This window comes from Mastacembelus armatus, chromosome 15 (assembly GCF_900324485.2).
Source record: "Mastacembelus armatus chromosome 15, fMasArm1.2, whole genome shotgun sequence".
NCBI classification, from domain to species: domain Eukaryota; kingdom Metazoa; phylum Chordata; class Actinopteri; order Synbranchiformes; family Mastacembelidae; genus Mastacembelus; species Mastacembelus armatus.
The window spans coordinates 2,184,886-2,196,896 of record NC_046647.1 but is presented as its reverse complement, the minus strand read 5'-3'; the positions used below and the strand labels follow the sequence as shown (position 1 = coordinate 2,196,896).

At 42.4% G+C, this 12,011-nt stretch overlaps 1 protein-coding gene across 1 annotated transcript in view; it reads right to left on the bottom strand.

Moving 5' to 3' along the window:
* LOC113131487 (neurotrypsin) overlaps positions 1-12,011 on the bottom strand; it is a 47,235-nt gene that overhangs the window by 22,789 nt on the left and 12,435 nt on the right. Inside the window, exon 7 of the mRNA XM_026308791.1 lies at positions 3,555-3,733. Within this exon, the coding sequence (XP_026164576.1) occupies positions 3,555-3,733 (179 nt within the window). The remainder of the gene's footprint in view (positions 1-3,554; positions 3,734-12,011) is intronic.

Below are 12,011 nucleotides of genomic sequence, written 5' to 3'. Positions count from 1 at the left end.
GTGATCAGTCTGTGGCACTGCTGAGGTGTTTTGGAAGCCCAGGTTGCTCTGATAGCAGCCTTCAGCTATTCTGCGTTGTTGGGTCTGGTGTCTCGCATCTTCCCCTTCTCAATATCCCATAGATTCTCTATGGGGTTTAGGTCAGGTGAGTTTGCTGGCCAATCAAGCACGGGGATACCATGGTCCTTAAACCAGGTGTTGGTACTTTTGGCAGTATGGGCAGGTGCCAAGTCCTGCTGGAAAATGAAATAAGTATCTCCATAAAGCTGGTCAGCAGAGGGAAGCATGAAGTGCTCTAAAACTTCCTGGTTGATGGCTGTGCTGACCTTGGACCTGATAAAACACAGATCAACACCAGCAGATGACATGGCTCCCCAAACCACCACTGACTGTGGAAAATTTACACTGGACCTCAAGCAACATGGATTCTGTACCTCTCCTCTCTTCCTCCAGACTCTGGGACCTTAATTTCCAAATGAAATGCAAAATGTACTTTCATCTGAAAAGAGGACTTTGGACCAGCAGAATGGTGTTTAAAGCCACTTACTTTGTTTTAGTTTAGTCTGTACTTCCTGTCTAACCTCATCTGTCAGCCTGTCCATCACCACAGCAAACAAGAAGGGGCTCAAAGCCGATCCTTGGTGCAGTCCCACCTCCACCTTGAACTCCACTGTCACACCTACAGCACACCTCACCACAGTCTTACAGCTCTCATACATGTCCTGCACCACTCGAACATACTTCTCTGCCACTCCAGACTTCCTCATACAAAACCACAGCTTCTCTCTCGGCACCCTGTCATACGCTTTTTCCAAATCTACAAAGACACAATGCAGCTCCTTCTGCCCTTCTCTGTACTTCTCCATCACCATTCTCAAAGCAAATATCGCATCTGTGGTACTCTTTCTTGGCATGAAACCATACTGCTGCTCACAAATGCTCACTTCTGACCTCAGCCTAGCCTCCACTACTCTTTCCCATAACTTCATTGTGTGACTCATCAGCTTTATTCCTCTGTAGTTTCCAAAACTTTGCACGTCTCCCTTGTTCTTAAAGATGGGCACCAGTACACTTCTCCTCCATTCCTCAGGCATCTTCTCACTCTCCAAGATCTTGTTAAGTAGCCCAGTCAAAAACTCTGCTGCCACCTCTCCTAAACACTTCCATACTTCCACAGGTATGTCGTTAGGACCAACTGCCTTTCCACTCTTCATCCTCTTCAACGCCTTCCTCACTTGATCCTTACTGATCTTTGCTACTTCCTGCTCCACAACAGTCACCTCTTCTACTCTGTGCTCTCGAACATTTTCCTCATTCATCAACTCTTCAAAGTATTCCTTCCATCTTTCCATCACACTTGTGGCACCTGTCAACACATTTCCATCCCTGTCCTTAATCACCCTAACCTGCTGCACATCCTTCCCATCTCTGTCTCTCTGCCTCGCCAACCTGTGCAAATCCACCTCTCCCTCCTTAGTGTCCAAATTATCATACAAATCCTCATACGCCCTTTGTTTGGCCTTTGCCACCTCTACCTTCACCTTACGCTGCATCTCCCTGTACTTCTGTCTGTTCTCTTCTGTCCTCTCAGTGTCCCACTTCTTCTCAGCTAACCTTTTCCTCTCAACACACTCCTGAACTTCCTCATTCCACCACCAAGTCTCCTTATCCGCTTTCCTCTTTCCAGATGACACACCAAGTACCTTCCTACCTGTCTCCCTGATCACTTTAGCTGTAGCTGTCCAGTCATCTGGAAGAACCTCCTGACCTCCCAGAGCCTGTTTCAGCTCCTCCCTGAAAGCCACACAACACTCTTCCTTTTTCAACTTCCACCACTTGGTCCTCTGCCCTTGTCCTCTTCATCTTCCTCACCGCCAGAGTCATCCTACACACCACCATCCTATGCTGTCTGACTACACTCTCCCCAGCCACTACTTTGCAGTCACTGATCTCTTTCAGGTTGAAACGTCTGCACAAGATGTAATCAACTTGCGTGCGCCTGCCTCCACTCTTCTATGTCACCCTATGCTCCTCCCTTTTCTGGAAAAATGTGTTCACTACAGCCATTTCAATCCTTTTTGTGAAGTCTACCACCATCTGTCCTTCTGCATTGCTGTCCTGCATACCAAACTTACCCATCACTTCCTCGTCACCTCTGTTTCCCTCACCAACATGTCCGTTGAAGTCTGCCCCAATCACCACTCTCTCACCACTAAGGATACCCTAGATCACCTCATCCATCCCCCTTCTCTTCTAACTCACATCCTACCTGTGGGGCATAACCACTGACAACATTCAACATCACACCTTCAAATTCCAGCTTCAGACTCATCACCCTATCTGACACTCTCTTCACCTCCAGAACATTCCTGGCAAAATCCTCCTTCTTCTCCATTCCTCTTTCCATCCACACCATGATAAAACAGTTTGAGCCCTGCTCCTAATCTATAGGCCTCGTTACCTTTCCACCTGGTCTCCTGAACACACAAGATATCCACCTTTCTTCTCTCCATCATATCAGCCAACTCTAGTTTTCCCTGACAAAGTCCCTACATTCAAAGTCCCTACTCTAAGTCCTACACTCCTGCCCTTCCTCTTCTGTCTTTGCCTACGAACACGTCTTCCTCCTCTCCTTCGACCAACAGTAGTCCAATTTCCACTGGCACCCTGTAGGTCAACAGCACCAGTGGCGGTCATTGTTAACCCGGGCCGCAACCAGTCATATTTGGAAGTCATATTTGTGATTCGCATGTTTGATTTGGCTTAAATTTTACATCGGATGCCCTTCTTGACACAACCCTCTGCATTTACCCGGACTTGGGACCGGCACATGAAGACACTGGATTGTGCCCCCTTGTGGTTGCAATCCCAATGGTAATCAATATTATACTGATTATGAAAAATAACTAGAAACTAAAGTTACCTCAAAAGTGTACTTAAGTATTGTAGTTGAGTAAATGTACTGAGTTATTTTTAACCTCTGTAAATGCCCATTTCACAGTTCTTCACGCATTTCACTCAAAACCTAAAACTTGTGGTGGTGCTAGAGGACAAGTGGGAAGTACAATTTGGATTTATTTTTTAGGGCCCATACATTTTACATTTTAAAGTTTAGAAGGGTTCAAACAAAAACGTTCTCTGTTGCATGTTTGAATGTGTGAACAAGGCATCACGGAATGGTTTTGACATCTCTTCCCAGGCAGTTTTAATGGGCACTTACATGACTGTAACCGTCATGTAAGTGCTACTATATAATAGCTATGTCTTATGGCCTACATATGACCTCTCAGTTTCTGAACACATGTCCAATTGAGGTTAAGTCTCAAGGAATCTCAAGTCAGAACCATCTTCAAGAATCAACAGTAAATAATGCAGTTGCCTTTGACTTATCGTGTCTAGATATTTTGCTTAAATAATTAGGATAAAAATGTTATTCCTGCCTTTTTCCTTTTTGACATCATATTGTTTTAAGCAGTTCCTTCCTAAAGTAATAACTGCAATCTCATTTAATATTTATATGTGAATTAGTATGTGGTACTTTTTCTGACTCTGACCTGTGTATGGGTTGCAGGATACCCCCGCATCTTCCATGTGGTCGCAGTTGTGTTGCTCCCAGTTGTTATGAGGACACTCTGCCAGAGAGAGTTCATTACCTGTACACTGCACCCCATCCAGCAATGTGGGGCCAATACCCTGGCCAAAGTGGGCCAGTGGCCATGCCTTGGCTACGCCCCTGTTTAGGACAAACAAACACCACCAATTATATGTACAGTAGCTTCTTCTTGCTGAAGCAACTGTGCTAACCATTGTAGTACTGTGTAACCCAAAACATCAAACTGTAAAAAACATAAAAATGAGGTGTAAAGAAGTTGCACAGACAATTTTGATCCAGCATTCCTATGAATCACCTGTGTTGGATTAATCTTAAACTTCATACATGTAATTGAGCTGCAGTTTAGTTGAACCTTCTTAGTAGAGTAATCAGGTCACTGTAGCACAGAGCTGCAAGTTCTCGTTTATCCAGACCCCTTCTGGGCCCTCACCTTGTGCTCCAAGACTGTTAGTGCTTGTTCTCCTAATAACATACATCATAATATCTAACAGTAAGAGGGTGACATTGTATAATAAATATTATTACTTTTAATACCTTAGCACATTTGCTCTGATAATTTGGCTATTTTACTTGAGTGAAAATTTGAATTTCAAGGACCTTTGCTGCACATTGAGCTATTTATTCAGTTCAATTCAATTCAATTCAATTCAGTTTTATTTGTATAGTGCCAAATCACAATACAAATCGTCTCAAGGCACTTTACAAAAACTAAAACTAAAAACCCAACAATTCCCTTATGAGCAAGCACTTGGCGACAGTGGAGAGGAAAAACTCCCTTTAACGGAAGAAAAAACCTCCAGCAGAACCGGGCTCAGTTTGGGTGGCCATCTGCCTCGACCGGTTGGGGTGAGTGGATAGAGCAGAGAGAAAAAAACAGCAACAATAAACAACAGATAGACACTGCAGGTTGGTGGGACCAGCAACTGCACATCAGCGATATACAGCTCCAGGACCAGGAACACCTGCAGAAGGTACAGAGAGAGAGAAAAGAGAGAGAGGGAGAGAGCACAAACTAGGGGAGAGAGAGAGCACAAGGTTGGTGACATTCAATGGTGGAATATACATGAGGTGGGAGGAGAGGAAGGGGGGGGGGGCTGGGTTGGGGGGTGGGGGAGCTCAGTGCACCGATGGTCCTCGGGCAACCTAGGCCTATAGCAGCATAACTAAGGGATGGTTCAGGGTTACCTGAAGCCAGCCCTAACTATATGCTTTGTCAAAAAGGAAGGTTTTAAGTCTAGCCTTAAAAGTACAGAGAGTGTCTGCCTCCTGAACCCAGGCTGGGAGCTGGTTCCACAGGAGAGGAGCTTGATAACTAAAGGCTTTGCCTCCCAGTCTGCTTTTGGAAACTCTGGGAACCACAAGTAGACCTGCACTCTGAGAGCGAAGTGGTCTATTGGGATAATATGGTACTATGAGGTCTTTAAGGTATGAAGGAGCTTGATTATGAAGGGATTTGTATGTGAGAAGAAGGATTTTAAATTCTATTCTATATTTTACAGGGAGCCAATGAAGAGAAGCCAATATAGGAGAAATATGATCTCTCTTGCTAGTTCCTGTCAGGACTCTGGCTGCGGCATTCTGGATTAATTGGAAGCATTTTATGGAGATATTGGGACCTCCAGATTGTAATGAGTTACAGTAATCTAGCCTTGAGGTAACAAATGCATGGACTAGTTTTTCTGCATCATTTTGAGACAGGAAGCTCCTAATTTTGGAAATGTTGCGCAGGTGAAAGAATGCAGTTCTAGAGATTTGTTTTATGTGTGAGTTAAAGGACATGTCCTGGTCAAACATAACTCCAAGGTTTTTTACAGTAGTGCTGGAGGCCAGGGTTATGCCATCTAGAGTAGCTATAATTTTAGAAAAGTTATTTCTGAGATTTTTTTGGCCAAAATATAATGACTTCTGTTTTCTCCGAGTTTAAAAGTAAAAAGTTACTGGTCATCCAGGCCTTGATGTCACTTAGACAGGCTTGAAGTCTGGTTAACTGGTTTGTGTTAACCAGTGCTCCAGTCTCTGTAATAAGATGTTGTGGTCAATGGTGTCGAATGCTGCACTAAGGTCTAGGAGGACAAGTATAGAAACAAGTCCATTATCTGAGGCTAAGAGAAGATCGTTGGTAACTTTCAACAGTGCTGTTTCTGTACTATGATGTGCTCTAAATCCTGATTGAAAATCTTCAAATAGTTCATTCCTGTGTAAGTGGTCTGATAGCTGCTTGGCAACAGCTTTTACTAGGATTTTAGAAATAAATGGCAGGTTGGATATTGGTCTATAATTAGCCAAGACTCCTGGATCAAGACTAGGCTTTTTGAGTAAAGGTTTGATTACTGCAGTCTTAAAGGCCTGTGGTACGTAGCCTGATACTAGCGATAAATTTACCAAGTCCAATAAAGATGAGTTAATTAATGGCAGGGTGTCTTTAAGCAGTCTAGTCGGGATGGGGTCTAAGAGACACGTTGATGATTTTGATGAAGCAACTACTGATGTAAATTCAGAGAGATCTATGGGAGAGAAGCAGTCTAAACATAACTGAGGTCCTACAGATGATTCAAGAGCTACTGTAGTAGAAGATTCATTTATTGCAGGTATAGGAAGCATCTGCTGAATTTTATCTCTAATAGTTGTGATTTTATTTGTAAAGAAACTCATAAATTCATCACTGCTGAGAGCTAAGGGAACACTGGGCTCAACGGAGCTGTGACTTTTTGTCAGCCTGGCTACAGTGCTGAAAAGAAACCTGGGATTGTTCTTATTTTCCTCGATTAGTGATGAATAGTATGCAGTTCTGGCTTTACGGAGAGCTTTTTTATATGTTAGTAGACTGTTTTTCCAGGCTAGAAAAATATCTTCTAAGTTTGTGGAATGCCACTTCCTTTCCAGCCTTCGTGATGCCTGCTTTAAGGTACGAATATGTAAATTATACCATGGGGCTAGTCTTCTCTGAATCACTAACTTCTTTTTCAGAGGGGCTACAGAATCAAGCATTTCACGCAGTGAGGTTACAGCGCTGTCAACAACATGATCAATTTGGTAGGAAGTGGGATTGAAGCAGCTGCCCTCCACTATGTTTATACTTGGCATAGATGTAAATAAAGATGGAATCATTTTCTTAACAGCGTTGTCGGATAAACATCTGCTGTAGTGGAATTTTCTTCCAAACGCTGCATGATCCATCATTTTAAATTCAAAAGTTATTAAAGAATGATCTGACAAAACAGGATTTGGGGGAAAAACTATTAGATGTTCAATTTCGATGCCATAGGTCAGAACAAGATCAAGGGTGTGATTGAAACAGTGGGTGGGTTTATTAACATTTTGAATGAAACCAATTGAATCTAATATAGAATTAAATGCAATGCTGAGGCTGTTATTTTCAACATCTACATGAATGTTAAAATCTCCCACTATAATGACTTTATCTGATCTAAGCACTAAATCAGACAGGAAGTCAGGGAATTCAGTTAAAAACTCTGAGTAAGGGACAGGTGGACGGTACACAATGACAAGTAGAACTGGTTTTTGTGTTTTCCAGTTTGGATGCGAGAGACTAAGAGTGAGGCTCTCAAATGAGTTATAACTGTTCTGAGGATGAAAGTTTAATAATAAGTTTGAGTGGAAGATTGCAGCTACTCCTCCACCTCGACCTGTGCTTCAAGGAACATGATAATTTTTATGACTGAGGGGGGTTGATTCATTCAGACTGACATATTCATCCTGCTGTAACCAGGTTTCAGTGAGATAAAGTAGGTCAATTTGGTGATCAGTTATCAAATCATTTACTAACAGAGATTTAGATGAAAGAGACCTAATATTTAATAATCCACATTTGACAGTTCTGTTTTTCTGTTCAATAAGAGGAGTGGTCTTAATTTTTATTAAGTTTTTATGAATAACTCCTCTTCTGTTAACTTCTGATTTATTTGATTTATATGTTCGAGGGGCAGACACAGTCTCTATGTGGTTTGAGGGGAGTGACGGCTCTAAGGAAACTGCAGAGAGGCGTTTTAGACTGAGTCTCTGCATCCCGGTTCCCACCCTGGATTGTCAGGCTTTAGGTCGGCTAATAAACTCGGCCAAATTTCTAGAGATGAGAGCTGCACCATTCAAAGTGGGATGGATGCTGTCTCTCGCTACCAGACCGGGTTTTCCCCAGAAAGTGGCCCAATTGTCTATGAAGCCCACATCGTTTGCTGGACACCACCTAGACAGCCAGCGACGGAACGACGACATGCGGCTAAACATGTCATCGCTGGTCAGATTGGGGAGGGGTCCAGAGAAAACTACGGAGTCCGACATTAATTTGGCAAAGTTACACACCGACTCAACATTAATTTTAGTGACCTCCGATTGGCGTAATCGGGTGTCATTGCTGCCGACGTGAATAATAATTTTTCCATATTTACGATTAGCCTTAGCCAGCAGCTTCAGATTTGACTCGATGTCGCCCGCTCTGGCCCCAGGAAACATTTGACTATGGTCGCTGGTGTCTCTATTTTCACGTTCCTGACTATGGAATCGCCAATTATCAGAGTCGGTTTCTCAGCGGGTGTGTCGCTGAGCGGGGAAAATCTATTAGAAACGTGAACAGGCAGGTGATGAGCCGTGGGCTTCTGCTTAGGAGTATGTTTCCTTCGGACCGTCACCCAGGCTAATTCTCCGGGCTGCTCCGGAGCTGCCCTTGGACCGCTAACAGACCCTGAGCTCGGTGGCTCCACACCAGCTAACGGGGCTAGGCTAGCTGGCTTTGGTTCGAAGGTGCGGAGCCGCGCTTCCAAATCAGTGATCCTCGCCTCCAAGGCTAACAGAACCTTACACTTATTACAGGTATCATTATCGCTAAAGGAGGCAGAGGAATAACTAAACATGTGGCACACCGAGCAAGAGAGAGAGAGAGGGAGAGGCTATGTTATCTAAGCTAACTAGCTAGCTAAGCTAACCGGTAGGCTAACGAGCGCTAAGTCAGGAAATAGCAATAAATACCGGTCAAAATAGAAAGGTACTTGACTAGTACCGGAATGTAGCAGTTAATGAATTGTTTAGAGTTTAGTTAGTTTTTAGGTGTGTTAAACTATAGCTAGTCTGTTGCTAATCTGTAGACGAACTATACAACACACACAACATGACACGCTTGCAAGACAAAAGTGATTCGCTTACCCGGAGAGCAACCTCACTTGGAATGAGCCATCCATCACTCTACACCACAAGTTTTAATATGGATTCATTCAGCCGATTTGACTATTTTACTACTGAATAAGTGTTATCAGCGTCCTATTTATATAGGTCAGTAGAAGCCTACTATACCTACTGGAAGCAATGGGACTCAGTGGTTAGCTGTTAGCGGTTAGTGATTAGATATAGCAAGTGACATAAATGTACTTTTTTCCCCTTTTATTTCCTAGAGCTAAACAAGACGTTTTATTTCCTAGACCTAACCAAGATATTTTATGTCCTAAACCTAACCAAGATGTTTTATTTCCCAATTCTAACCAAGACGTTTTATTTCATTAATCTGAAAAATTTTATTGTCTAACCCTAACTAAGACATTTTTTTCCCTAAATCTAACCAGGACATTTTACTGCCTGTCTTTATCAATGCCACTTATCAAATATAATTTCACATTGGAAAACACAAAAACCAGTTCTACTTGTCATTGTGTACCGTCCACCTGTCCGTTACTCAGAGTTTTTAAATGAGTTTCCAGACATCCTGTCTGATTTAGTGCTTAGTTCAGATAAAGTCATTAGAGTGGGAGATTAGTAGACGTAAAATAATAGTCTCTCCCATAGATCTCTCTGAATTCACTTCAGTAGCTGCTTCATCTAAATCATCAATGTGTCTCTTAGACCCCATTCCGACTAGACTGCTTAAAGACACCCTGCTATTAATTAACTCATCTTTATTGGACTTGGTAGTTTTATCTCTAGTATCAGGCTACGTACCATAGGCCTTTAAGACTGCAGTAATCAAACCCTTACTCAAAAAGCCTAGTCTTGATCCAGGAGTCTTGGCTAATTATACACCAATATCCAACCTACCATTTATTTCTAAAATCCTTGAAAAAGCTGTTGCTAAGCAGCCATCAGACTACTTACACAGAAATGAACTATTTGAAGATTTTCAATCAGGATTTAGAGCACATCATAGTACAGAAACAGCACTGTTAAAAGTCACCAACAATCTTCTCTTAGCCTCAGATAATGGCTTTGTTTCTATACTTGTCCTCCTAGACCTTAGTGCTGCATTTGACACTATTGGCCACAGCATCTTATTACTGGAGACTGGAGCATGTGACTGGTATCACAGGAACAGCATTAAAATGGCTCCAAACCTATTTATCGGACAGATTCCAGTTTGTTCATGTCCAAGATGAACCTTCCACATGCACAAAAGTTAGTTATGGAGTTCCACAAGGTTCTGTGCTAGGACCAATTCTGTTCACCTTGTACATGCTTCCTTTAGGCAATGTTATTAGGAAGCACTCTATTAATTACCACTGCTATGCAGATGACACTCAACTGTAACTGTCTATGAAACCTGTTAATACAAACCAGTTAACCAGACTTCAAGCCTGTCTAACTGACATAAAGGCCTGGATGACCAGTAACTTTCTACTTTTAAATTCAGAGAAAACAGAAGTTATTGTATTTGGGCCTAAAAACTTCAGATATAACTTTTCAAAAATTATAGCTATTTTAGATGGCATAGCCCTGGCCTCCAGCACTACTGTGAAAAACCTTGGAGTTATTTTTGACCAGGACTAACTCACACATAAAACAAATCTCTAGAACTGCATTCTTTCACCTGCGCAACATTGCCAAAATTAGGAACATCCTGTCTCAAAATGATGCAGAAAAACTAGTCCATGCATTTGTTACCTCAAGGCTAGATTACTGTAACTCCTTACTATCTGGATGTCCCAGTATCTCCATAAAAAGCCTCCAGTTAATCCAGAATGCCGCAGCCAGAGTCCTGACAGGAACTAGCAAGAGAGATCATATTTCTCCTATATTGACTTCTCTTCATTGGCTCCCTGTAAAATACAGAATAGAATTTAAAATCCTTCTTCTCACATACAAATCCTTTCATGATCAAGGTCCTTCATACCTTAAAGACCTCATAGTACCATATTATCCCAATAGACCATCATGCCACTTCACTCTCAGGGTGCAGGTCTACTTGTGGTTCCCAGAGTTTCTAAAAGTAGAATGGGAGGCAGAGCCTTTAGCTATCAAGCTCCTCTCGTCTGGAACCAGCTCCCAGTCTGGATTCAGGAGGCAGACACTCTCTGTACTTTCAAGGCTAGACTTAAAAGCTTCCTTTTTGATAAAGCTTATAGTTAGAGCTGGTTTCAGGTAACCCTGAACCATCCCTTAATTAGGGATGCACTGAGCTCCCCTACCCTAACCCTTCCTTCCCTTCCCCTCTCTTCCTCTCCTCTCCCCTCCTCCCTCACATGTATATTCCACCATAGAATGTCTCTCTCTCTCCCCTAGTTTGTGCTCTCTCCCTCTCTCTCTGTTCTCTCTGTACCTTCTGCAGGTGTCCCTGGTCCTAGAGCTGTATATCGCTGATGTGCAGTTACTGGTACCACCAACCTGCAGTGTCTATTTGTTGTTTATTGTTGCGGTTCTTTTCTCTCTCCTCTATCCACTCACCCCAACCGGTCGAGGCAGATGGCCGCCCAAACTGAGCCTGGTTCTGCTGGAGGTTTTTTCTTCCGTTAAAGAGAGTTTTTCCTCTCCACTGTTGCCAACGTCTTGCCCATAAGGGGTTTGTTGGTTTTTTTGTTTTTGTAAAGTGCCTTGCGATGATTTGTATTGTGATTTGGCGCTATACAAATAAAATTGAATTTAATTGATGCCTCTTGTGGCTGTATACAGGTAGATTGTCTACATGCCCTAGTACTTTTGTATTCATTTAGAGCAGGGGTATTCAACTAAAATTTAAAGAGGTCCAATTAGAGAAAATTTCTTGAAGCAAAGGTCCAGAAGATCATAATGTCTAACTAGTTAGTGTGATATATATTTAAGTAGCCTAGTAGTTTTATCAACATCTGCATGTAATCAATACCTGACTGTCAAATCAAATGAATTCATAATCTTTATGTTGTGTCTCATAATGGCGTTTCACATTGTCACTTTTAATAAGTGCCACGGTTTCTGAACATATGAGACACACTGGTTTAGTGTTCCCAGTGGGAAGTATGAACAGAAATGAGTCTGTCCATTCCAGATTAAATGCACTATTTTCGCAGTCCACTTTTCTCTTTTTGGAGGGCACCATTTGTTCCTTAAGTTTCTCTCCCTTTCTCCGTCACACTCGCCTGTTTCTCTCCCTTTGTTTTCTACATGTATCGCCTTTTTTCTTTTTCTTTGTACCGTCTTTTCATGTGTA